At 49.3% G+C, this 27,437-nt stretch overlaps 2 protein-coding genes across 12 annotated transcripts in view; one reads left to right on the plus strand and one right to left on the minus strand.

Moving 5' to 3' along the window:
- GAS8 (growth arrest specific 8) overlaps positions 1 to 22,748 on the minus strand; it is a 57,173-nt gene extending 34,425 nt beyond the window's left edge. For 2 of the 11 annotated variants that reach the window (XR_003524029.2, XM_027617243.2), the window contains exons 1-6: positions 22,342 to 22,497; positions 21,133 to 21,335; positions 15,736 to 15,830; positions 14,644 to 14,786; positions 10,622 to 10,766; positions 7,430 to 7,555 (exon numbers count right to left, since the gene is read on the minus strand). Coding sequence is in view for 5 of the 11 variants with exons in the window: in XM_027617243.2 (XP_027473044.1) it covers positions 7,430 to 7,474 (45 nt within the window). In the remaining 6 variants the exon portion in view is untranslated. Of the gene's footprint in view, positions 1 to 114; positions 2,704 to 7,429; positions 7,556 to 10,621; positions 10,767 to 14,643; positions 14,787 to 15,735; positions 15,831 to 21,132; positions 21,336 to 22,341; positions 22,498 to 22,615 lie in introns of those variants that run through there. The other 9 variants (XM_027617245.2, XM_027617244.2, XM_027617246.2 and 6 more) reach the window with 9 other exon arrangements.
- Positions 22,749 to 23,476: 728 nt separating this feature from the next.
- CENPBD1 (CENPB DNA-binding domain containing 1) lies at positions 23,477 to 25,427 on the plus strand. Its single transcript, XM_027617241.2, has one exon. It carries the CDS (start codon positions 23,513 to 23,515, stop codon positions 25,139 to 25,141), a length of 1,629 nt encoding a protein of 542 aa, XP_027473042.1. The 5' UTR covers positions 23,477 to 23,512; the 3' UTR covers positions 25,142 to 25,427.
- Positions 25,428 to 27,437: the final 2,010 nt, after the last annotated feature.

Below are 27,437 nucleotides of genomic sequence, written 5' to 3' on the forward strand. Positions count from 1 at the left end.
CACAGCTGCCTGTCACTCAGCTGCTCCCAGAACAGCAGGCCCTGCCAAGGCAAACCCCAAACCCAACATCCCATGAGGATGGGAGTGCCCCAAGCCAGGACCCGCCCCACTCACCTTGTCCACCTGCTCTTGGCACCAGGTCAGCAGGTCCAGGTCCTGCTGACAGGCGGAGCTGATGGGAGCCGCACCTCCTCATCAATGGGCTGGGCAGTGGCCTCGCTGTGTGGCTTCTCCACCAGCATCTCGCCTTGTCGAGGGGGAAGTCAAAGGACACCTGTCCCAGCTTTTCACTCAACCCAAACTACACAATCTGGAAGTAAGGAGCTGGGGGTAAGCCTGGAGGGACTCAGCCATGCAGAGCCCCCCACTAGGATGGCTGCCCTTTACCTGGGCAGAGGTGCTCTGGGTGACCTTCCTCAAGGTCACAGGCACTGAACAGCCCCGGTGGTGATCTGCCCAAAAAACAGCTGCTCAGCCACCCTGTCCCCCCACCATCGTACACATGCGGTCAAAGAGCTGCTCCCGTGTGGACAGATACTCTCCCTGGGCAAACATGGGGCAGAGCCGAGCCCTCTACTCCAGGGGATGGTGGACACCTAGAAGACACAGGCAGGCAGTACTCTGCTCACTCCCCACGCAGAGCTCTTGGCCCCTTCCAGGTCCCACCTATGGAATATCCCAGACCAATATGCCCTACTATGACCACTGGTCACAAGGGCGTGGGAGGAGAGGAGACCCCTGGGCCCCACCCAGGATTAGGTGGGTCCGGGTGGGGTCATCCCAAAGATTAACAAGGAAACCACCTCCACCCTATCAGTCCCAAGGAAGTTCTAGAGGAGCCATCCCACTGGGTCCAAAGCTTAGGAGTGAGGCAAGTTTAACATCAAACCTCGGGGGTGTCAGGTGGCCGGCATCCAGATCCCACCTGGAACCAACACCCCCCCCTTCTCCGCTACACATCCCTGAACAATCTTTGGAACCCAACTCCTAACCATTACATTCCTTGGGAAGGAGAAGAAGGGCTGCCACTGTGAATGTACTGTGCCCACACGACCAGAGACCACACACAATCCCCCGGGTAAGGTGAACAGTCAGACCGACCTTCAGCACTGGGTTGGCATGCTCTAGGACCCAGCCCACCACATGTCCAGCCTCACGGCAGGCCACAGTCGCCTTCTCACTGGGCTGCAGGACCTGCGTCTTCTCCTCAAGGCTTACACATCAAATTCTGCCAGTGAGAGGCAGAGGAGAAATGGACAGCTGGGAAGTGGGTGCCAAATCCCCCCCTCCACTCAGCGAATGCCGAGGGCTGGTCACAGCCTCTGTTGAGCAAGTACGGACTCACAGCCCGTCTGCCGCACACACACGCCTCAGGCCGTTTGGTGCCTGTCCCTCCACACCAGACACTATGCAGCCTTCCGCTCTGCAGGAACCCCACTCCCCAACGGGGAAGAGGGTGCCCCACCTCATGCACTTGGCACGCAGCAGACGGCTTTAGGAGGCCTGCTTTCAGCCAACATGATTAGCTATCTTCTCTGGCCTGCTCAGTGACCCCAGAAGCATGGAGACCAATGCCTCCTACACCCCCCTAGCTTACAGGTAGTCATCAGTACACAGAAAAGGCACCAACTCCCACTGGGCCCAGCTTTACGGCTGGTCAGCTCAGCAGAACGGCCAGGACAACCCTCCAGAAGCTGGAGAGACCTCTTGGGGTGCCCGACACTCCACAGTTGTCTATGCACGTTGTGCTTCACTAACAAATCAAGACAAAGCAGCACTGTGAACCTACCACTGGTTCTCACAGCCATGAGGATGACCACAAAGGGCAGCCACTAGCCACCGGTACACCGCCCTGATGTCCATCCCCGGGAAGGCACTCACTCTGGAGAGACCCTAAGCCACTGACCGCAGTTCCCTGAGCTGCTGAACTAGAGCCAGGAGAACAAGCAGGCATCGCTGTGCTAAACCATGCACACCAGCACCCACCCACCTTCAGAGGGCTGTCTTGGCACCTTCCACAAGGAAGAGCCTACGGAAGCCCCTCCTCCCATCTACAATCAGCATCCAAACCAGGGCCTGATCCACTGCCCTGGAGGCCCCATCTCTCTCAGACTCTAAATGTAGCTCCAGACAGAGCATGAAAGCTATTGGCAGATTCCCAAGTCCCAAATTCTGGTCTGGAAAACTGACTATAGTTCCTGTGCGCTGAAGTAAAGCTCGGCCCCAAGAGCAGCGCCAGCAGGCCCCCCAGCTCAGCTCCGATGACCGTCTCAGCAGCCGGCTCAAGGTGCTTCCCCACAGCACAAGGACTCAGGTGGCAGCGGCAATCAGCGCCGCTTCCCTGCAGACACTAGAAACGTCAGCACCCGACCCCGGGAAAGAAAACCTGTGGACATCAGTGCCCAGGACTGCGCACTACAGGAAGAGCTCGACTACACGGACCAGAGCCAAACTAGGGAGCGGCTTTGTCAGTCACTATTTTGGGCCAAGTTTTTTGATTAAGCAACTTACTGAGATAGCGTAATTTATTTAACAAAACCCATCATAAGTATATTCTTCAGAAACTTCCAGTAAATTTATCAAGTCATGTGCCTAGTGCCGTAGTTTCAGACACTTCCATCCTCTATATAAGATAACCTGTGCCTGGGGCGCCTGGGTGGCTCAGTTGTTAAGTGTCTGCCTTCGGCTCAGGTCATGACCCCGGGGTCCAGGGATCGAGCCCCACGTTGGGCTCCCTGCTCAGTGGGGAGCCTGCTTCTCCCTCTCCTCCCTGCTTGCGTGTGCACACGCGCCTTCTCTCGCTCAAATAAATAAATAAATCCTTAAAAAAAAGACACGCTGTGCCTGATGTGGTTAGTTCCACTGCCCACCCCAGCCAACCACTCCTGTATTGTCTCCTTGCAGCTGCCTGTTAGGGACGTTTCATATACATGGAATCATACATGGAATGCCATGACCTTTGTGTCTGGCTTCTTTCACTTGGCATATTTGGAGGTTCATCCATATTGTAGCATGTATCAGTACTTCATTTCTTTTTATGGCTGAATAATATTCCGTTATACGTACACACATTTTGTTCATCCATTCCTGCACTGATGGACATTTGGCCATAAACATTCACGTACAAGTCTTTGTGCGGCCACGTTTTCAGTTCTCTTGGGTAGACACCGATGAGTGAACTGCTTGGTCAACTGTTGTATTTTATGTTCTGATGGACAGCCAAACTGATGTCCACAGCCTGTTTCCACACGCCCACCAGCAACGTATTAGGGGTCCTGTGTCTCTGTGTCCCTGCCAACTCCTTTCTTTTATAGCCACCCTGGTGGGTGTGAAGTGCTATCTCATTATGGTTCTGATTTGCATTTTCCTAATGAATAACACGCAGCGTTTTCTCACGTGACTTTTGGCCATCTGCATATCTTCTCTGGGAAAATGAATATTCTAGCCCTTTGCCCATTTTTAAATTGGGTTCTATGTTCTGGATTCTAGACCCTGATTTATCAGATGCAGGATTTCCAAATACTTTCTTCCACTGTGTACAGTGTCTTTTTATTCGCTCAAGTGTCCTTTGATACACGAAAGATTTTAGTTTTGCTAAGTCCAATTAATTTTTTCACCTGTTGCTTGTGCTTCTGATGTCCTATTTAAGGAACCACTGCCAAGACCAAAATCACAAAAATATGGTCTCCCATGGTCTCCTGTAAGCACTTTACAGTTCTAGCTCTTACATTCAGGTCTTTTATCCATTTTGAGTTAACTCAAAAAGTGCAAGGGTCCAATTTCATTCTTCTGTATGTGGATATCTCACTGTCCCAATACTTTTTGTTGAAGGAACTGTCCTTCCCCCACTGAATGGTCTTTACACCCTTGACAAAAATCAAGTCAGCAAAGACGTACGGGCTAGCGTCTGCAATCTGCGTTCTTGGATTCTGTTCTACTGGTCTGTTTACCCTTGTGTCAGTGGTCATGTTCTCTTTATTGGCTTGTGTGGCAAGTTCTGAAATAGGGACACGTGAGTCCTCCAACTCGGTCTCCGTTTATAAGACTGTTTTGGCTATTCGGGCCCCTTGCAGTTCCATGTGAATTTTAAGATCAGCTTTTCCATTTCTAGCTTTAGTAACTATACAAATGCTCTGCTCCTGTATATCTCCTTCCCTCCACACCTTTATAATCTTTTTTTTTTTAAGATTTTATTTATTTATTTGATGGGGGGGCGGAGCGAGAGCAGGAACACAAGCAGGGGGAGTGGGAAAGGGAGAAGCAGGCTTCCCGCCAAGCAGGGAGCCCGATGTGGGGCTCGATCCCAGGACCCTGGGACCATGACCTGAGCCGAAGGCAGGCGCTTGACTGAGCCACCCAGGTGCCCCCCTCCACACCTTTATGTCGTTACTGTCAAAGACCACAGCTTTCTACGTTATGTACCTATTAACACAGATCGTAACTATCGCTTTATACACTTGCCTTTAAGAATCTCATAGGGTGGGCGCCTGGGTGGCTCAGTTGGTTAAGCGACTGCCTTCAGCTCAGGTCATGATCCTGGAGTCCGGGGATCGAGTCCCACATCGGGCTCCCTGCTCGGCGGGGAGTCTGCTTCTCCCTCTGACCCTCTTCCCTCTCGTGCTTTCTATCTCTCATTCTCTCTCTCTAATAAATGAATAAAATCTTTAAAAAAAAAAAAAAAAAAGAGAATCGCATAGGGAGGGGCGCCGGGGTAGCTCAGTCGTTAAGCGTCTGCCTTCGGCTCAGGTCATGGTCCCAGGGTCCTGGGATCGAGCCCCGCATCGGGCTCCCTGCTCCGAGGGAAGCCTGCTTCTCCCTCTCCCACTCCCCCTGCTTGCATTCCCTCTCTCGCGGTCTCTGTCAAATAAATAAAATCTTAAAAAAAAATAAAATAAAATCGCTTAGGGAAAAAAAGGAGTTACACACCAAAAATGCATAATACTGGCCTTTGTGTTTCCCTGAACAGTGACTTGTACCAACGTTACTTTTTCCTATGGCTTCAAGTTCTGGGCTAGCATCCTTCCATTTCAGCCTAGAAGACTCTCTTTAGCGTTCCTTGTAGGGCAGGTCTAAACATAATGAACTACCTTACCTTTTCAGTATCTGGGGATGTCCCCATTTCCCCTTCATTCTTGAAGGGCAGTTTTGCCAGATGCAGAATTCTTTGTTAACAGCTTTTTCTTTCGGGACCTCAAACTCGTCACCCCATTGCTTTCTGGCCTTCGGAGTTTCTAACGAGCAATCGGTTGTTAGTCTCACTGAAGATCCTTTATACACTGTGTCCTTTCTCTCTTGCTGGTTTCAAGAGTCTCTTTCTTTGGCTTTAGCAGTTAGATTATAATGAGTCTCTGGGTGGATCTTTTTTTTTTTAAGATTTTATTTATTTATCTGACAGAGAGAGAGAACACAAGCAGGTAGAGTGGCAGGCAGAGGGAGAGGGAGAAGCAGGCTTCCCACAGAGCGGGGAGCCCGACACGGGGCTCGATCCCAGGACCCCGGGATCACGACCTGAGCCAAAGGCAGATGCTTAACCAACTAAGCCAACCTGGCGCCCCTCTCTGGGTGGATCTTAAGAGTTTACCCCTACCTGAAATTCACTGACCTTCTTGGAAATGTAGATTCATGTCTTTTATCCAATTTGGGAAGTTCTGAACTGTTACGTATTCGTATCTTCTCTCTGCCCCTTGCCCTGTCTTTTCTCCCTCTGGGACTGCCATACTATGTATGTTGACGGTGCCCCAAGTGACTCTACATTCTGCTCATTTTCCACTCTTTCTTCTTTCTGCTCTGCAGACTGGGTAATGTCATTAGGCCTATCTCCAAGTTCACTGATTTTTTCTTCTTCTGCTCACATCTGCTACTGGGCCACTCTAGTGAACTTTTCATTTCAGTTACAGTACTTTTCTGCTCTAGAAGTTCTGTTGGGTTACTTTTGATAATTTCTATTTCCTGACTAAATTCTCTTTGTTGAGACAAACAGTTCTTCTCGTCCCCTTTGGCTCTTTGGGGATGCACATTTAGGACAGCTGACGTTGTCTTTGTTCTAGTAAGCCTGATGTCTCTGCTACCTTTGGGATGGTTTCTGTCCATTTCTTCCTGTGAATGAACCATACTTACTGTTTCTTTGTGTACTCTGTAATTTTTTGTTGACTCATTAGCCAAATTTTAAAATGACCTTTTCTCTTTCACTTTCATTACTACATTCTAGTGCAAAGAATGAGCAAAAATGGTAAAAGGTAACTTACACGTCAGGTTCCCAAGGAACATCAGGTTCCCAAGGAACACCAGGTTTAAAATACCTGGATCACCCACACACACAGAGGGAAGGGCTGGACAGTAAAAGTGCCACAGTTAGCGCTTGGTTCTGTGGCTCCTGAGAAGGTGTCAGAAGTTCTTTTACTCCAAGAATTCCCCAAGTCCCCTTCTATGTGTGAGGACAGACAGACCATTCCCTATCCTTGCAACGCCGACCTTCACAAAGCCTGCGTCTGCCTCTCCGGGACAGCAGGATCCAGGTGATCAACCTGAGACAGGAGGGCAGCTCCATGAGGCGGCCTCCTAGGGACCCCGGGAGGCTGAGTCTGGGGAGTTGCGGGTCATCCCGCCGAGTCATCCCGGCGGCTGATGGGCAGCCTCTAATGCTAATCTGGGAAGAACAGAGCCTGGGAGGCCTATCCTAGTTTCTTATCTTTGGTGTGTAAGTGGACGTGGCAGTCACAAAGGGAGAGAGCAGAAAGCACATTCTTCGCAGGAAACAGACCAGGTCCTTCATGTGCCAGGCGGATGGGGTAAGAACGGCTCACTTATCACCCTGTCGCCAACAAGTGTACATTCCCACGTGTGACCTGACCTCGGCCCTGGCCCGGCAGTGGGCAGGACACCGGGGAGACAAGGGTCCACAGCACAATGTCCAAGGGATGGCAGGAGCTCCTCACAGTCATCATGACACATCCAAAGGGCTGCTGAGTAGGGGATAACCTGGGAGGGAAGCCTCCTGGAAAAGCCCTGAACTCCCCGTGTCTAAACCACCCTGGTAGGGAAATGAGTTTCCTAGCACAGGACCTTGGGTTTTAATTACAAAGAAAAGAGAAAAGCAAAGGAAGCTCCCATGTTGGGAGCTCAAGCCCAAGACTATAAAATGCAGCACAGCTCAGTTCAGTGGGTCTGTCCGCAGACATCAGTTCGGTCTCTGCAGCGAAAACTTACCAAGTCTAAACAGAATCAAACTAAAAATTCAAATGGGTACAAATCAGCTTTGGGGCTCATCATCTCTGAGGCCTTTAATTTGTCTCAACAGATTCAAAGTTCTAAAGAAAAAGGTGGACATTGCCAGGACTGAAGAGCACAACAGAAACCACCCGCCAATCACACGTGCCCACCCCCGCCCCCCCGCCCCACAGGCAAGAGGCCCAGCCTAGCCAACACTCACCCGTGAAGCCCGAAGTGAGCACCGCAAGCCTTCTTGCCAGGGCATCCTTAGAGAGGCTCCTGTCCAGCTTCAGCAGGCGCAGGTGGACCCTGACGATGGAGGACCTGCCTGTGACGTCAGGGGTGCCTAACAGAGGGAGAGAGACACAGGCAGACATGGCAGGGTCACCTGCAACCACTTTGCAAGGATAGCCTGGGGCTCCGGGCAGCATCCCTGCTGCGTCCATGCTTCACACTGTTATTCAACCAGGCAGCAATGACACAAATATCCCAAAGCTCACGTACACTCAGCTCCTGAATGCAGTAAAACACCTTCCTGACTATGCTGCCTCTGACCAACATCAAACCCATTCCCAGGGCCGGGACCCGACAGTGAGCAAGACGAGGACCGCCCTGGGCAGCAGGGGAAGTCCACACAGGATGGACGCTTTCTCACAAATGGAAAGGGCCAACTGCGTCAGTGCCCCAGCCACCTGCCGAGGTCTCCATCCAGCTGGCCCTGCTGGACTCACAGGGCCCAGGGAGCTGGACTGGTCCAGGGCGGGCCGGGCTGTGCAGAACAGGGATGCCCAACAGAGGAAATGCTGGTGCTCCCACCCACTTTCCCCCTGAATGTTTTGTCCCATCAGTCCTCTGAGATATCAGAACAGAATCATAATCTAATGAGAACAACTGTTGGACACTAAGTATGATGGAAGATTCTGGAAATGTTTTGGTCTGTGCAGAAAGAAAATAGCAGGTCTAACTGTTCATCCTCTGGAGATCTGCTTACAAGGCAGCCCTCAGCTGACTCTGGGACCTGAGGTTGGGGAGGGGCTCCCCCTATGCCTAAACTGTTTGTGCAAACAGTGGTTTATGCTGAGCACCTGCCTTCCTCCTGGGAGGCTGGGATGTTGGTACATACTGGGCACAGAGTGCCATGTGACCAGCCCCTGCTGAAAATCTTGGTCAGCCACAATGCCCACGTGTCGTCACAGCTCCATGCCAGGGAAATCAGCACCTCCTGCCCCGCCTCAGGGAGGCTGCAGCCGGCTTCCCTGGACTGTGCCCTTCCCTGCACAGATTTTGTCCTGTGTCTGTCATCAGCCATAGTCGTGGGTACGACCACACGAGGTCCTGGGAGTCCTCCTAGTAAATCACCACACCCAGGGTACTCTCTGCAACCCCAAAATGAAGATCAAAACTTGCCACAGGCCCAATGAAAGCTTCTCCAAATCTGAAGAGTGGCATCAACACCTAGACACTTCCAGTGAAACTTCAGCAGGCCTGACAAGCTACCAGACACACTTGGTTGGAATCACTTGGGAGGAAAGATATTTCTGTCCATGAGGCGGGCCTGTGCACCTGTGAGATTCTGGGTCAGCGAAGGTGGCAGGAGAGAGGCTCAGAGGAAGCAGCACAGGCTCCATCCACACCACCCTTGGGTGCCAAGGCCTATGCGAGGAGGGGCGGGGGAGTCCCTATCTAGCCGGTTCACCTCCCCAGGGGGCCCTCACCCCACATCCCTGCTAACCCCTCCTGCTGGTGGGGCGCCGACAGGGTGCACCGGCCCCTCATCCTATCGGAGACTCCTGGGGGCCGATGTTGATCCAATGTAGCTTTCTCCATTAAGTCTGCTGGAAAGCAGCCTTCCTAAAAACCTAATCATCAGGGATTCTCGCTGAGGCATTTCCAGAAACAAACGCAGAAGGAGGGTCATGTGGTGTCTGCTGGTGCTGACTGGACAGGCCTGCTCTCAGCAGCTGTCACTGGTGAGCGTCCGCTCACCACCCATCTCCACAAGCATCTGGTTCAGTGTGTTCTCCTGCTTGCTCTGGCTTCCAAAGTGCCCTCAGCCTCGCTTCCTGCCAACTGCATCAATCTCATCAATAAATAAGGTACAAGGAGCGTCTTTTCAAGCCACTGCAAACATGTCATGAACCTGAAATAGGAATCCACATAGAGAGTTGGTTTTGCTACTGGTATGAAAACAAAAATGAGTGTTTGTTAACCCAAGTCTCTCCTCTGGAACCCTACCCTTATCTGGTATCTGTGGCAAGCTCTGTGCTTACTGCCAGGGGTCCACACAAAACCTGGGGCTGTCCGACTCAAGGACAAGCATCCACCTACCCTTGCTGGCCCAATGCCGACAAACATTTCCAGAAACTCTGACCCATTCACGGTGATGAAGGCACACTGGCCTCCCCTGTAGTCACTTTGGCAAGAAGCGTTTTGCCAGTACCAGGAGGACCAGTGAGCATGGCTCCCTGAAACAGAAAGGTGATGCCTGGTTCTTCAAGGGGACAGATGGAACCCAAAGAGAGTCTCATTTTCTATTTAAAACAGGTGACCTCTAGGCATCACTACCAAGATGATGCACCATAGTCTGACGTTTTCCTTTTAATATTTTCTGCTTAGAAAATTAATGCATGCTCACCATAAAAAGTTCAAACACTAGAGATATATGAAAGCTCATCCAGCTAAGCAGGTTATTTCTTCACAAAAGTTCCCAGGGGCAGGGCTTGCTGGATCAAAGGGTCTGAATGTTTATTTTAAGTTACTGTCAAACTGCTCTACAAAAGAGTGACACCGTTTCGCACTCCCACCAGGAAGAACAAGAGCCCAATCCCTCAGATCTGAGGCCACGGCGAGGAGTCTCCGCAGCTTCATGGCTAGCTGGTCTCAACAACAGAAACGCCGACTCATGCACTTCAGCCACTGCCCGGCCCATCTGTGGACCAGCACTCTTTCCCTGTCTGTGACCTGCCTTTTCCTATGCTGACTTAAGGTGTTTTGTTTTTGTTTTTGTTTTAAGATTTTATTTATTTATTTGACAGAGAGAGACACAGCAAGAGAGGGAACACGAGCAGGGGGAGTGGGAGAGGGAGAAGCAGGCTTCCCCCCGAGCAGGGAGCCCGATGCGAGGCTCAGTCCCAGGACCCTGGGACCATGACCTGAGTAGAAGGCAGACGCTTAACGACTCAGCCACCCAGACGCCCCTGACTGAAGATTTAAAATCACCAACTCACACTCTGGTAACACACCTCGGAGTTCATTTTATGGATTACCATTATGCCTGAAAACTGAAAAGAGATTTAAAGCGGGGAGCTTCTATTGCTCCATCTCTAGTCAAGGGTGCAGGTTAGCATCTGATTACCTCAAAGGGGACCATAGGATTTTTTTAAGTCTTTAAGAACAAAAACAAAATACTCACAAAAAGGTAGGGGAGAGAGAGTCACAGAACTCAAACCCACAACAAGGTGTTGGACCCCATGTCCCCATCAACGTGGATGCGGGATTCATAGTCCACTGTGGATCCATCTCCAGCCGTCGTGGGACCACACGCACAGCCGATTCTTCTAGAAGAGGAAGCACATGTGCCCATGTCTACTGTAGGTCGTTTTAGGAAGTCATTGAACTTCACACCCAGGAGGAGCTGAAAAGCCCTGTGGGCCCTGACATCCTCAGCACCACACAGAATGACAGAGCCCCACCCCCCACCCCCCGCAAGCCCGCGCCCAGCTGGGAGGGGGTCGCATCCAGGTGACCTGCCCACCCCGCCCACTTTCCACAGTACACACAAGCAGCTGGACATCCTGGAAGGGAAAGCCAAGCCATCCAACTGTAAAGCCACAGTGAACAGCAGCAGGGCTGGGTGCTGTACCTGTACCTCTGTCGCACACACATGCTTGCTGGCTAACACTCACCAGACTATAGACCAGAAACGGCACTGCCCACCCTCTAGTCCCCAAGCCCACAGTGGTGCATAATTTGTTGCTGGTGTTCAGAACAAACTATCCAGTGGCGACCACCCTATGGGGAGGAGCTGAAGAAAGCAAAAGCTCCTGCAAGGGTCACAGTCTACCCTAGGAGGTCTTCGCCTGGTCCACAGTCCAGGGACGACCGACGGGTTTGTGAGTCGATTTCCAATAAGATGCAAATCCTTCTGGGAAAAGGACTCCCAGTTTGTCAGGCCTCCAAAGGGTCCATGACACAAAAAAGCACCAGGAGACAGACCCAGCCGCCAGAATCACCTGGCTCTGCTTCCGCTATACAACAGCCTGACCCCCACCCACACCACACCTCCGTCCACAGCACGGTCAAGGGCTTACCATGAGGCATTTGTATCTGATCTCAAACCTTTTTACACAAGCTGTACTTGCTGTTTTAATTATGTAATTTAACATTATGTAAACTAATAAAACAAGAATTAGAAAAAAAGGTTGCTTCTTCAAAAACTAAGGTGAAGGCTTTGGATAATAAAGCAATAAAGGCAAATAGCTTAAAAAAAAAACCGTCAAACTGAGTGAGAAAACTCTAAGAATAAGAAAAACTCATAAAAATATAGAAGGTTCTACATTCAGTTTGCTTTGCTTCTAAGTTCTCACTTCATTTAGAGGAACAAAACTGTACACGACACGTTTATGCAGGACATTTAACAAAAGATCCCCATCACTGGAACCAAATGGAAGGAAGGACCAGCCTCTAAATAAGAGACCAATAAAGGGCATAAGCTTGTGCCTTCAGTGAACACAAACATACCTCTCACATGGGTCCATACTGTTCCCAGGACTCTACAGTCTCACGGTTCAAAAAAGTAAACTCACTGTGGTTTCAATCAGGTAAGAGGATCGTCACCATTCTGCCCTGGCAAATGCTACTTCCCGTGATTACACACAATCTCTACAGAAAGCTAAGTGGTCTCGTGTCTGTCCACACTAGACCACGGTGAGGTCTCGCTCTAACCGGAAGCTCAGGGCACTACCACGTTCTCTGGAATTAATACCGTTGGAATTTTGGCTCCTAAGCCCTGACACTGCTTGGAGTCTTCAGGAAATTCACAAACTCCATAATCTCCAACGTGGCCTCTTCACACCCAGCTACATCCAAAAATCACATATCCACACCATTCTTCAAGATGCTGGCCGTTGTCTCCCCAGCACTGAAGAGGTCCCCTCGATGCCCGCCACGCCCAGCCCCCAGCAGGCCCTCCTCTCAGCACAGAGGAGGGTGCACACTAGGAGAAGGGCGGACACCAGGCTTCACAAGAGTGAGCTACAAGATCTAAGAAAACCACTTGTCAGTTCCCTCGGGAGAAAGGCTGTGAAGAGCAGACTGCTCTGAACCCTGGTTTTGCTATACAAGGGAGCAGTTTCCTTTAAAAAGGGGCAAAACCTGGGGACACCTGGGTGGCTCAGTCAGTGAAGCATCTGCCTTCAGCTCAGATCACGATCCCAGAGTCCTGGGATAGAACCCCTCGCTGGGCTTCCTGCTCAGCAGGGAGTCTGTTTCTCCCTCTCCCCGCCCCCCTGCTCATGCTCTTTCTCTCTCCCTTCCTCTCTTGATCTCTCTCTCAAATAAAATCTTTTTAAAAAAAAATCCAAAGGCATGCAAACAACAGTCTTACACTAACTACAGTGCAGTCTTAGGTCCAGAGATGATTCAGGAAGCTTCTGTCCACCCAGCTGCAGGCACCACCAGAAAACAGTACCAGGGAGAATGAAAATGCAGTCCCAAAGGCCCACAAGCTATACCCAGCCATCTACAAGTAGACATGACCCTCTGGGAAGCTCTTCAAAGACACAGTTCAGGGGCGTGCCCCGTTTCATTTTGCTATTCACTTGCTCTCAAAAGCATCTCAAACCACTACAACACAGCTCCTTCTGGAAAGTAAAGACTCAGGGTTGTGTGATGAGGACGCGTTCCCAACTGTGGCATCTCATGACTGCCCCACAAAGCTCAACAGTCCCGTAGGACAGCCTAATACTCGTTAAAGAAAGTCCTCGAAGAAACTGAACACCCCAGCTTCTCTTCTACAACAGAGTCCCCAGACGGCAAGACCCCAACAACTCTCACATTCGTGAGACAAGAGCTGGGGGCAACCTCACAGCCCCCATCATGCTCTAATCTCTTGTTGTCTGGATCACTGCCCAGGTGACCTGTCTTACTTTCTCCAACATAGTACACTATCACCTGGGTGCACAGCTCAACGTGGAGAAGCCAGAGATGTAGGGTATAAAACAGGCAGGGAGGGTGAGAATAAATGTTCAACCTTGCTTAGTGCAGGATGGTGAGTTCCTTCTTGATACTTTCATTTATTTCCCAAATGTTTCTTGCCATAAGCATGAAATACACTTTAATTAGGAAAAACAGCAAAGCTATTTTAAATCAAAGATTGCTGCTTAAGTTTCAGGATACTGTAGTTTTTTATTCCCAAATAAGCCCTTCACAAAAGGCTATCTGTTCCAGATCATGGACTTGGAAATGTCTCAAGGGCTCAAAGGTGCCTGCACTGAAATTTACTTACTTCTGGGACATGCTAAGCTGTCATCAGGTGATCTCACAACAACTCAGGAGGGGCCGGGAGACAGTGCGGCACTCCCATGCTGGACTTCTCCAGCCCACACGCAAGTTCGTCTAAGTGCACAGGATCAGGTGCTTGGTCTGAGCCCAGAGAGAGGATGCCACCACTGTGCACCAGAGGGACTGAGCACAGGGCTGCGTGAGGCGAGCCGGGGAGGGAACACTCCACCCTTCAGTACTCCAGGCTGTCCTTAGAACAAGCATGTCACTGTCAGCCGTGCCAAACCTCGAGGGAACTCTGGAATCTGTCCAGAATGCAGACACAGGAGGACCCATCTCAGCCTCCTCTCCTGCGGGAAGCAGGCCCTTGGGAGGCAGGGGTGACGGCTGCCATTCCCCTCCCCTGTAGGGAGCAAGGGCCTCTCTGAGGAGACATGTGGGCAGACAACAAAGGCCTCAGCCATTGAGCCTGGTGGGAGACCATGGTTTCCTAGAAACATCATCACATAGAAGTTGTTCAGATCGTAACAGTGTGCTGTTTAGAGTAACGGGCAAAGGGGGAGCAAGTCCTCCGCTCCTCTGTAAGTTTACACTCAAGCCTGAGGAGCACTTCACCCAGGCTCAGCACTCCGGAGGACAAGCACAGAGCCTGGAGTTGACGGTTGGGCCCACCCTGCTCAGGGTCAGCCAGCAGGGCAGAACTCCACTTCAAAGCTAAGGAACGATGAAGTCAGGCCACGGTGTGAATGGGACGTCCCAGGAAGAAAGTGGGCGTGAGAGTGTTCAGTGAGGTAGTTCCTGGAAAAAGTCAAGTGTGTCTTGCCCAAACCCCAAGGCCAGGACTGCTCATGGTTAAAGCCTGCAGAGCACATGCATGAGCACCCACCACAGGCACCAGCTCCTTCCTGGGTAAAAATTATAAATTCCCCTCACCTGACCTCTCGGCAAGGAACACTGCACAGAGTGCTTCCAGGTGATTTCCTTCCCAGAATCCAGATGGAGAAAAATCCCATGGCAACACCTGCCCCCAAAACAGCCACACTGCAGCAACCCTTGTCATCCCAAGGGAACTCCTGCTGTGGGAGAAGAGAACACATTTTACGGTTAAATGAGGGTGGTTCCTTCATCAAACAGTGACTTCCTCCTTCAGACATCATGAAAGACATCATCCAAACACTCCCTCCTCCCACTCCACCGTGCAACCTCTGTGCGTAGTGAAGCCAGAACCAGTCCTGGGGAGGAAAGCCGCCTGCGTGGAAGCGTGAACACCACGAAAGCAGCAGCTCACCAGACCACCCAGGAGAAGCAGAACACCCACAAAGAGCCACCATTTCTGTGGTTATCTCTTCTCTGGGGCTTTTATTTACTTGTTTTATGTTCAGTTAGCCAGCATATAGTACGTCATTAGTTTTTGATATAGCGTTCAACGGTTCATTACCTGCATATAACACGCAGGGCTCATCACCACACGTACCCTCCTTAATGCCCATCACCCGGCCACCCTGCCCCCCCACCCCCCTCCCCCCTATAACCCTCCGTTTGTTTCTCCGAGTCCAGTCTCTCCTGGTTTGTGCCCCTCTCTGATTCTTCCCAGTCAGGTTTCCCTCCCTTCCCCTGTGGTCCTCCGCACTATTCCTTATGTTCCACATGTGACTGAAACCGTATGGTAATGTCTGGGTCTTTTAAAATTCAGATGGAGGAGCACCTGGGGTCTCAATCAGTTAAGCATCTGCCTTCGGCTCAGGTCATGATCCCGGGGTCCTGGGGATCGGGCCCCACGTCAGGCTCCCTGCTCAGCGGGGAGCCTGCTTCTCCCTCTGCCTCTCCCTCTGCCTGCCACTCTGCCTACTTGTGCTCTCTCTCTCTAATAAATAAATGAATTAAATTAAATTAAATCTAAAAAAAAAAAAAATCTCTGTGTCAGCTTGCTCCAAAACAAGCGGGAGGACACAAAGCCTGAGGATGACAGTGCTTCCTTGGAGAAGGGACAGGCTGTCTGGGTCTAGTCCTCAGATGCCCACAAACCTTCTGCATCCGTCTCCACCAGGCGAAGTCACCCTGCTTTCCTCCTCTCTTGCCTCCATCTGCTCCAGGCCCAGCATCCTTCGGCTCACTGGTTCCTAAGAGAAAACAAAGTCTGACCTCAGAAAACAATAATTACAACTTCCCAGAGAAAGAGGATTCAGAGAAGAGAAAAATGCCTCCCACCATACACTTTTCCTAATACTGGTGCCTTCTGGAGGGAAACAGGGAGCAGGGACGAAGAGGCTGGGCAGAGCTGAAACGTAACAGCAGCTCGTCCTGAAAGCTAGGAGAAAAGCCTGCTGTGCCCGTCTCAGGTCAGGGCGCAGGTTAGAGTGGTAGTAGCTGCCAGACCAGACCGACCCCAGACAAGAAGGAAATTCAAAACAATTTCTTAAAATCACCACAAAATCACCAGCGATTGGTACATACATGCCAGGCAGGACCCAGGGGGCATTACTTCTACAAAACGGGTCCTTTGTATACTCTTGCTTCTGATGCCCCCAAATGCTCTGCCCTGCCTAACTCACCTTCTTAGGGAAAACAACAGATACCACTGAGAAGTAGCTTCAGATACATGTAAAATTCTTCAAATTTCACCTTGCTGGCTCCAAACCTGAGCCTACTAGCAAATCTTTCTTTCCCCTCAGGTTAACAATCACCTTTCCATGCCAGTAAATGGGGCAAAGGAAGGAAGAAAGCAATGAGGCAGGCTGACATGGGTGGACCACCTACAGAGGTCCGCTTCTCAAGAAAACCAGAATGCATGCCACCTGCTCTTGGACACAATCCCCCCCATTCTCCTCAGAACACTGTGACCCAGAGTCTAGATGACTGAATCCAGCCCTGTAAGCCTCCTCCTGCAACACACACAGTTCAGATGACACACATCCAGCACTGTAAGCACCCTTGAAGGCCCCCACCCCACCTTCTGTCGGGTGCAAAGTATGTTTTGGGGGAGATGGGTCTGATTCAGGACATGCCCACCCAGGGTCGAATGCCCCCATTTTCTCCAAGTACAATCTAAGGATCAGGAGGCTTGAACAGTCCTAGAAAGCCGCACACATCCAAAGAAAAACTCCCTTCCCCATGTAACTACATCAGTACATTTCCGGTTAAAATTTCTAAGAGGTGCTTTTGCACACACAGTTTGACCTATGTGAAATTCAATTTATAAGAAGTATACATTTGGCCCTCCCGGTCCAGAGCTCCAACAACACTTGGAATTTCCGAGGTGGTAAAGGGATCTTTCGTTACTCATATCAAGCCTCTTTCAACCACACTTGAGTCTGTGTTAATGACCGGACTTTTGGAAAACCCCTCAGGATGGAAGCTGGTTGCCAAGAGAACCAACCATGTGATTAGAGGGTTTGAACTTTCATCCCCACCCCTAACCTCCAGGGAGGGGAGGGGACTGGAGCCGAAATTAATCACCAATGGTCAATGATTTAATGAATCATGCCTATGCAATGAAGCCTCCATATAAACCCAAAATATCAGAGTTTGGAGAGCTTCTAGGCTGGTGGACAAGAACGCACCCATGTTCTATGCCAAACTTCAAGGGGACAGACGGTCCTATCCTGGGGACCCCTCCAGACCTCACCCTTCACATTTCTTCATTTGGCTGTTCATTCATATCCTTTAACATCCTTTATAATAAACTGGTAATCTAGTAAATACACTGGTTTCCTGAGTTCTGCGAGGCGCTCTAGCGAATTAATGGAACCCAAGGAGAGGGGTCGTGGGAACCTCTGATTCACAGCCAGTCAGTCAGAAACACAGGTGACAACTTGGACGTGGAACCAGCGTTTGAAGGGAGTTGGGGGGGGGGGGGCAGTCTTTCAGGACGGAACCCTTAACCTGTGGAATCTGATGCTAATTCCAGGTATAGAGTGTCAGAACTGGGTTAAACCGGAGGAGACCCAGCTGGTGTCCCAGAATTGCATGGCGGGGAAACACACCCCCGACCCACAACACGTACACGTTTGTGACCAGACTCAGTGCAGAGGCACACAAAAATTCATTTTTCCATAAGAACCTGGGAAAGTAACCCAAAACTTAGGGAAAAAAATCGTTCCCCTGGGGCACCTGGGTGGCTCAGTCATTAAGCATCCTGCCTGTGGCCCAGGTCATGATCCCAGGGTCCTGGGATTGAGCCCCGCATCGGCCTCCCTGCTCCGTGGGAAGCCCGCTTCTCCCTCTCCCAATCCCCGTGCTTGTGTTCCCTCTCTCGCTCTCTGTCAAATAAATAAATAAAATCTTTAAAAAATAAAATAAAAAAATAAAGTATGAGTTAGAAATAATGTTATTAAAAAAAAAAAAAAATCGTTCCCCTGAGTAAGGAAAAGGTGGTCTCACAGAGCTTCTGAGGCCGATCCATCCATGACAAGCCCCAGGACAAACAAGCCACAGTCATGCCCCTTCCCATTCACACCATTCCAACAACCCACACCAAAGCCATGGAAGCCCGAAGGCCTAGGTGACCCAGGAATGGACAAACATATTACAGGATAGAGTAAAAATCTGTATATTGTAGCAAAGCATGTAAACACACCTCCTTGGGCCTCTTCCTATTCCGCAAGCAGGAGACATTTCAGAGAAGAAACACACCTGGTAAATACTCACTTCACCAATCCACATCACCAAACTCTGAGGCTTGGGATCTGAACGAAGAAGGGGGTGAGTCGGGAGAGATGGCGACGACACGCAAGGGCCTGCCTGCTGTCACCTCCCAAGGAGATGAACCCCTAAGGTAGTGAATGCCTTAAAAACATAAAACTCTGAAAGTCTGATTTGTCAAACTGACCCTTGTACCTCTTCTTAGAGTTATTGGGTTTGCTAAGTCTCCCTTTCGTCTACTCTTAAAGAACTTCTCAAACCCTTAAGGACAAAATGATGAGGTTCTCAAACTTTAAAAGCACCCATCACACTCAGATAAGCAACCATACCGTCAGACCAAGAAAGAAAGTAACAGAAATCAGTTTCTCTCCTGACTTCTGACTTGGTACAATCAACATGCACCTACAAGCCTCACACACAGGGTCTCCAAAGGGACACAGAGCACTGAGCATAGTCCTACCCTCGGCTAGGAGGGGCAGACGTGCTCCAAGCTAACTGCAGTCTGCACATCATCTGTTCTGATTTCCAAAAATGAGGCTCAGGGCGCCTGGGTGGCTCAGATGGTTAAGCGTCTGCCTTCGGCTCAGGTCATGATCCCAGGGTCCTGGGATCGAGTCCCGCATCAGGCTCCCTGCTCCTTGGGAGCCTGCTTCTCCCTCTGACTCTCTCTCTCTCTCTCTGTCTTTCATGAATAAATAAAATCTTTAAAACAAAACAAAACAAAAAAACAAAAATGAGGCTCAGCTTGGGTGCACTCAGACGTGTAAAAACAAAGTTTTGTTCTCACATATCCCAAAAGATTCACCTAGAAACTTCCTTCTGAAAGAGTTTCTCTTCCACTGTCCTATCAAAACCATAAAGACTGGAGAAGGTGCTAGAGTGACCCAGAAATGGCTCAATACAGAAGCTAGACAAGGGAGAAGCATAGGGTATCCTGAGTCAGCACACACCCTGTCACCTGGTTCCCTCGCTATGGGGGAAACACTGAGGAAGTCTCACTCAGTTCCTGTGAACATTATGCTAGTGATCGTAAAGAAAAATAGGTACCTTTGGGTGGTTTTGAACACAGCCACTGAGAAAATTATTTAAGTCTGGCCCGTAGAGCCAGTGACTGAACGCAGATCCCCTGGAAGCACTGAAAGGGGAGAGAGGATTAGCTTCTTCTGCAATTTAATGGGACATTTTCTCATAAACGAATTACAGGTGGGAAGGGACAGGATGTGGGCTGAAGTATGAGCTTGCTGCCTTTACTTAACCGCTTAAACGTCCCATTAAAATAGGATTCAAACAGGATAAATGGGAACTAAATTCACCACAGAAACACAAAGAATTTGTACAGCTATTGCTTCAACCACCCCCCCAATTCTACAACCATTTCTTGCCTGAGGCAATTTTGGTCACCGAAACCATTATAGTCTCAAAACAAACATGATTCTAAGATTAAGTCATGCAGATTTAAAAACCAAAGAATACTATAACTTATCTTTGATCAACCAAAGGTTAATGTTTTGTCAGGCTAAAGAAGGCAAGCACTTTTCCAGATCCTGTATTTTCTTCAATCCTCAAAAAGGAAAATGCCAGTTTTTACCATAAATTAACAATATTTAACATCAGTTGAGGGCAAAACAACTTAAGTTTTTCACTATTATAGGTCAAAAGCCCTTAGGACAAAAACAAGCACAAGAAAGGGGCACCTGGGTGGCTCAGTTGGTTAAGTGTCTGACTCTTGATTTCAGCTCAGGTCATGATCACAGGGTCACGGGATTGAGCCCCTCATCGGCACTCAGCATGTAGTCTGCTTGGGATTCTCTCTCCCTCTGCCTCTGCCCCTCCTCCCACTCACTCTCTAAATAAATAAACAAATAAATAAAATCTGGGGGCAAAAAAAAAAACCCAAACCACAAAAAACAAAAACCAGAGAGAAATCCAAACAGGGAAGATTAGAAAGGAGATGCAGCGAGTAAGGGTGATGAGGCCACTGGAACTTCTGCACCATGAACAAAACTGCCTGCAGCAGCAAGTCACTGCGCACAACAACAGGACCAGAGCCTGATGCAGAAGGAATCATGAAACCATGAAGGCATCATGAAGGCGTGTTACTGTAATGGGAAATCTAGACAAAGAAGAACAGAGGTGGGTGCTCCTCTGTCACCTCCTCCAGTCCTCACCACCCATCCTACGAAGGCAGGTACTACTAGGCCCACTGCAGAGGTGGAAAAGTTTAGAGTGCCTGAAGCAAGACAAGCCGGAGCTGGAGGTGTATGAGGAGAAACCAAACCTCCCAGGTTTCTACAGCCCTGGAGGTGCTAAGTACTGCCGTTCAGGCATCCAAAACTTGATAAAATACCAACTCCTTTATTTCAATTCATAACTTAATGCTTTTCTGATTTGGGTTAGGGGACCACATTAGGTCAGATGCAGCTCTCGGGGACACAGTCTACCATCTGTTCTTGCTGTTCAGTTCAGATGACCTTTTTAAATCGGTCTTTGCATAGGCAAAGCCAAGATGTCAGGTTGGGCACAGCAAGCCTCCCTTCAACAGGCAAAGCACCACTGTCCTTCTCTTCCAGTCAGATCATCAGTCAGGTTACCCCGGTGTCTCAGACTCACACAAACGCAAACCCATCAGGCACTGGCTAATTCAATCTGCTAGCAAGCTTCTACTCCACGGCTCACTTCCCTCACCACTCACCTATCCCACCTAAAACAACATGACATTTACCCCTCTCCATTCCCTTCTCGTTTTCTACTTCCCTTGTTCTGCTTCCTTTTCCTTCATACCTCATTTAACCACCTAACACGCCATGACTTGCTTGTTGTCTGGTTCTCCTCTTGCATAGCAGGGACAGTGCAGCAAGATCACCGAATGAGAAAATAACTGCACGGAAGCCTCCGGAACACAAGCTTCCCTTGAGGGTACATCTTTTCACTGTAAAGCAGATGGTGACTACTTCTCCAGCTCTTGCATGTCCTCCCTCTTCAGTCTGCAAATAAAGCACAGCAGCCCATGAGGCATCCTGTTCACCATGGTATCTCCAGCTTGTTGATCCTCAACAACGAATGACCCAGTCTGGGGAAAGAAACTCAAACATCATCCAAGTTCCTTCATAACTAAAACCACCGAGGTCCATGGAAGTTCAGTGGCTCGTGACACACTTGTGCTGTACATCAGTTACTGACTTCCATTGTGTGTTAATAACCAGAACAGCCCTCTGCAATGCTGAGATGCCACAGGCAAAAGGCTCCATTTTCACTGGTATTTCTAGAAACAAACTGACTTGCAACATCTCCAAAATGAGTAGGGATGAAAGAGAAAAGTTCATTACTAAAAACAGGACAGAAGATGAATCCATGGAATCATTCTTCCTCTTTCACTACTGTCTGAAAACCACCAAACTTTTCTTGGATCAAAATTCAGACACTCCATATTTGTGCATTAGAAAAAAATTAAGTCCATGGGATCACTGCCTCCTGGGATGTATCAATCAATACAGAAATAGAACAGGGGCGCCTGTGGTTCAGCAGCAGAGCAATCGACTATCGGTTTCGGCTCAGGTCATAATCTCATGGGTCCTGAGATGGAGCCCGGCCTGCCTCACCCTCCTCACTCCGCGGGGCATCTCCTCGAAGAGTCTCTCCCTCTGCCTCTCCCCCTGTTGTTGCTCTAAAATAAATAAATCTTTTTTTTTTAGATTTTATCTATTTATTTGAGATAGAACAGGGGCAGGGGAGCAGAGGGAGAGCGAGAAGCAGACTCCCCTCGGAGCAGGGAACCGGATGGGGGGCTCGATCTCAGAACCCTGGGACCATGACCTGAGCTGAAGGCAGACCCTTAACCGACTGAGCCACCCAGGCGCCCCTAAAATAAATAAATCTTTTTAAAAAAATAGAACAAGTTAAAACATGGAACTCTATTTCATACCATCTAGCCCCAGGGAAGGCATACAGCACGTAAGTATTTACAAGTGAAGGCACTAGAGCAGGACGGACCTTAATTGCAAGGTGAGGGAAGCCCCTGGCCAGTTCTGATCTTACAGTAGCCCTTCTATAAAACGGCGCTTTCCGGCAGGACCGGTTTAAGCGTTACAAGGCGGCCGCCGGGCAGGCAAGGCGGTGGTCGCCGCCGCCAAGCCCCGGTCCTCCGTTTCCCCCGCCCCTACGCCGTGACATCCGGCCCAGCCGGATGGCGTCACCGCGGCGTCGAGCACCGGCCCCGCCCCCGCCCCCGCCCCGGAGCACCGGCGGGCAGAACCTCCCCGCTCACCTGCCGGCTGTTCCGCCGGGGGCCCTTACGCCTGTCCTGGCCGTCCTGCCGCCTCTTGGGCCACCGCCGCATCTCCACAGCACAGCGAGCGGCCCGGCCGCCGGCAGCCGCCACCAGCGGGTGAGACAATCCCGGGCCCCGACCTCGCGCCGCTCGAGCGCGCGCAGGCGCAGAACAGCGCCACACACCCGAGCCGGTCCCTGCGCGCTCCGGAGACCTCGCGCGTGCGCACTAAGGACACGGCGCCGGCTCGGGACCTCTCCGTGGGTGTCGACCCTATCACCTGACTTTTTAAGGCTCGGAACGTGCGCGCTGTCTTCTTACCCAGGCGGTGGAGCATAGAAATCCCAGCGACCGGCTCGGGGCCCAGATGCTCTGTCGACTGATTTTAAGTCGGGCACCTCCAAGGACACATACTTCCCGGGTCCTCCATGGGAAGGAAGCGGCTAGCGGGAGCGCACGCCAGCCCCCGCTCCGTCCCCCTCCGCTGCCGCGGGCGCCCCTCGGGAGCGGCCTTCCCGGCTGGACTGCTGCTTCCGTGACCGTCGCGAACGAAGGCACTGACTCGGGGTGTGCCGGGCAGCATTATTCCCCTTCACGGCCTTGTTTTCTGGATCACAGAAACCGGCGCCGGCTGTAATGTTCCTGCAGAGGTGCTGTCCGGGGATTGGACGCCCTGACCCCGGGGGCCCACGCTGCCTACCTTCCAGTCGAGCAGGAACCAGCCGGTTTCTGCGACAGCGGGGCCGGCCGGCCTTTCGTGACCTTTTCACGTCTCCGGCCTGCACCTCCTGGCAGCCACCTTTTCTCTCCCATGTTTTGCAACGGAGCATAGAGTGGCTGTGGGCCATCTTGCACATGAGACTGCTGTGATTTTACTACATTTTGGAGGCAAAAATGCCTGGGAAGAGGTCCCTGAATGTAGCGGTCTTCCCAAGTGCCAAAAGGGAACGGAAAGCAATTACCCTCGACATAAAATTGGAAGTGTTAAGACGATTTGAAGTGGGTGAAAAGCTCAGCCAGATCGCAAAGGCCTTAGGCCTCGCTGTTTCTACAGTGGCTACAATCCGAGATAATAAAGAAAAAATCAAAGCGAATTCACAAATAGCTACTCCTTTGAGAGCCTCCCGGTTGACTCGCCATCGAAGTGCAGTCATGGAGACCATGGAGCGCCTGCTGCATGTGTGGCTTGAAGATCAGAGCCAGAGAAACGTGCCCCTGAGTGTCACCATTATTCAGGAGAAGGCTAAGAGTTTGTTTGATGACCTACAGCGTGAAAGAGGAGGAAGCTCTCAAACAGAAAAGTTTAGTGCAAGTAAAGGGTGGTTTGTGAGATTCAAGGAGCGCCATTGTTTGCCCCACTTCAAGATGAACAGCACAGCTCCTGGAAACAAGGATGTATATCCAGAAGTACTGAGGAGCATCATTGAAGAAGGTGAGTACACCCCTCAGCAAGTTTTTAATGTAGATGAGACAGGGCTGTATTGGAAGAGAATGCCTGAAGGAATGTTTATTTCTGTGGAAGAGCAAGCTGAGCCAGGTTTTAAATCTTCCAAAGATCGCTTGATGCTGCTTCTTGGTGGTAATGCAGCTGGGGACTTTAAGTTGAAGCCCTTACTGGTGTACCACTTGGAAAATCCCAAGGCTCTGCAAGGGTACTCCAAGCCCAATTTGCCTGTGATTTGGCGCTCAAACAAAAAGGCATGGGCAACCAGGAGCATCTTTCAGGAATGGTTCACATACTTCTTTTGCCCTGCCGTTGAAAAGTACTGTGCCCAAAATCATCTCACCAACAAAGCGTTGCTCATCCTAGACAGTGCACCATGCCACCCAGTAAATCTGGGTGATCTGTCTGATAATGTAAGAGTGGAGTATCTTCACAGCAGTACAGCTGACTCAGTCCAGCCCATGGGTCAAGGCATAACCTCTACCTTCAAAGCTCATTACGTGAGAAGAACTTTTGAGCACATTCTAGAAGCAACAGATGGAGAGGATACAGCCATGATCAGGGAGTTTTGGAGAAACTACAGCATCATGGATGCTGTAGACAACATTGCAGTAGCTTGGGAGGAGCTCAGACCAGCAACAATGAACAGTGTGTGGAAGAAGATTTGGCCAGAGTGTGTTCAGTTCCAGAGTGTTTCCCAAACAGATAACATTGCACAGCTTCAACAAAATATTGTAACCCTTGCCAAGAATGTGGCTTTTGAAGAGGTTGTAGAAGCTGATGTGGACCAGTTGCTGAGGTCCCACGAGGAAGATCTCTCAAATGAGGAGCTGATGCAGCTGGAACAGGAGCCTGCAGGAGAGGAGGAGAGTGAAGATGCTCCACCTGCCCTGCGCCAGTTAACCACAGGAGAGCTGTCAGCAGCCTTCTCACATTTCGAGGCAGGCTTGCAAGTCCTTACCAGTAACAGCCCTGATGACGAGTGGAAACTGCAAGTTTCAAGAGCAATCAATGATGCAATAAACTGCTACAGGGACCTGTACAAGGAGAAAAAGCGACGCTCAAAGCAACTCTCTTAGGTCAGTTTTCAGTGGTGTAACCAAACGTTCATCAAAATACAGCCAGATGCAACAAGATGACCTCAAGGGATGAGGCCTAGCCAAGGCTCTCTACTTCCAAGATGCTTTACAACTCTGTTTCTGGTATTTTCATTTTGACACTTGAGAATATCAAATTTTGTCATTAAAGTTTCATTTAAATATGTGCTTTAGGGGCGCCTGGGTGGCTCAGTCGTTAAGCGTCTGCCTTCGGCTCAGGTCATGATCCCAGGGTCCTGGGATCGAGCCCTGCATGGGGCTCCCTGCTCCGCAGGAAGCCTGCTTCTCCCTCTCCCACTCCCCCTGCTTGTGTTCCTTCTCTCACTGTGTCTATTTCTGTGTCAAATAAATAAATAAAATCTTAAAAAAAAAATACGTGCTTTAGAATAATTGCATGCAAGAATACTCAGGAAAATATTTCTTTAAAAAGAGAAAACTGCAGAGAGGAGACTATAAAGCTTCTGTGATTAAATCAGTGCAGTAGTTAGACCTGTGGAATAAGATAGAAAGCCCAGAGGTTTTGTTTTTTTTTTTTTTTATGGTGCGAGACAACTGGTTAATCATTTGGAAAAATAATATTAGATCCATGCCTCACATCATACATAAGAATGAACAAACAGATCAGGGATCCAAAAGTAAAAAATGAAACCATATGAATACTACAGAAACACATAGATGAATGCCTCTTTGACCTGGTTGCTGGGAAATTTTCTTACTTAAAATCCAGATGAAATAAGAAAAGTTAATCAATTTGACTATAGAAAAATGTAACAAAAGAACTTTTCCAACGGGGGAACATCACTACAAACAAGGTCAAAAGCAGTTGACCAACTGAAAGAAAATATTTGTAACATAATATCCCTGATATGTGAAGAACTCTTAGGATTAAGAAGAAAAAAACAAAAATGAAACAGGCAAGGGGACAAAGGATATAATTCACAAATAAATAAATTAGATCTTGAAGCATATGAAAAGAAGTTCAGCCTCGTTCATAATTTGAGAAATGCATATTAAAGCTACACAGAAAACACATCTCACTAGATTGGGAAATAATCAGAAAGTATGACTACACATTCTGTTGGGGAGGCTCTGGGGTAACAGGCACCTCATACATTGCTGATAGGGAAGCAAATTGGTATAACCCTTATGGAGGGGCAACTAGACATTCATAAGAAACAGATTTCTTTTGATTTAACAATCCCACTATTAGGATTGTACCCCGAAGATATACCTCCAACAAAAGAAAACGCATGTGCATAGATTATTTGTTGTATCCTTGTTTGTAACTGCAAAAGTGAGGAGACAGCCTGAATATTCATCTACAGAAGAGTGTTCAAATCTGAAATGACTGTTATACACAATGGACTATAATCTAGATGTAGGTGATGAAACACTAATAAAAGAGGAAGAACGGGTGGGGAGTGGTTTACAGGGAATACTATTAATTGGAAAAAGCAACACACAAGACACTAGTATGCTGCCGTTTTTGTGGAAGAAAGGGAAGGAAAGGAAATATATATGTATCTTACTCATTTTTGCAAAAAGAAACAGAAAGGAGAAACCAGACTAAAGAGATTGGTTACCTGGTAGGGGGAAGGAGTGGAAAGGAGCAAAGGAATGAGAGGGGAGGGGGATATCTGACAGGCCTTTTATAAAGTTTTCTTTCTTTGAAGGGGCACCTGGGTGGCTCAGTCAGTTAAGCATCTGCCTTCAGCGTGGGTCATGGTCCCGGGATCAGGCATCGCATCGGGCTTCCTGCTCAGCGGGGAGTCTGCGTCTCCCTCTGCCCGCCGTGCTCCCTGTTCGTGCCCTCTCTCTCTCTCAGTCAAATAAATAAAATCTTAGGAAAAAATAACAATTAGCTTGTGTTTTTTAAAGGTATCCATGTCATGCACCCTTCCAAAATAAAAACGGCTAAATATATGTAGCAGCTGAATGGCAAAATCTGAATAAATTTTGTTGTAGATTCTATGATACCATGTTGGTGTTAATTTCCAGGGATAATTGAACTGTGGCCATGTGATGTCATTGCTTGGGAGGAACAGACACAGGTATTTAAAGGCAAAGGGGCATCACCTCTGCAACTTACTGCCAAATGGTTCAGAAAAAGAAATGTGCATATGTGAAGAAAGAATATAGCAAATGGGGCAAATGTTAATATTTAGGGAATCCAGGAGATGAATAAATGGGAATGTTTTTGCAGTGTTTCTGTAAACCTAAGTTTGTCAAAATATAAATGGTAAAAATACTATTGCATCACCTGAAAGAGGGAAAACAT

Source organism: Zalophus californianus, chromosome 17, assembly GCF_009762305.2.
Source record: "Zalophus californianus isolate mZalCal1 chromosome 17, mZalCal1.pri.v2, whole genome shotgun sequence".
Classification (NCBI taxonomy): Eukaryota; Metazoa; Chordata; class Mammalia; order Carnivora; family Otariidae; genus Zalophus; species Zalophus californianus.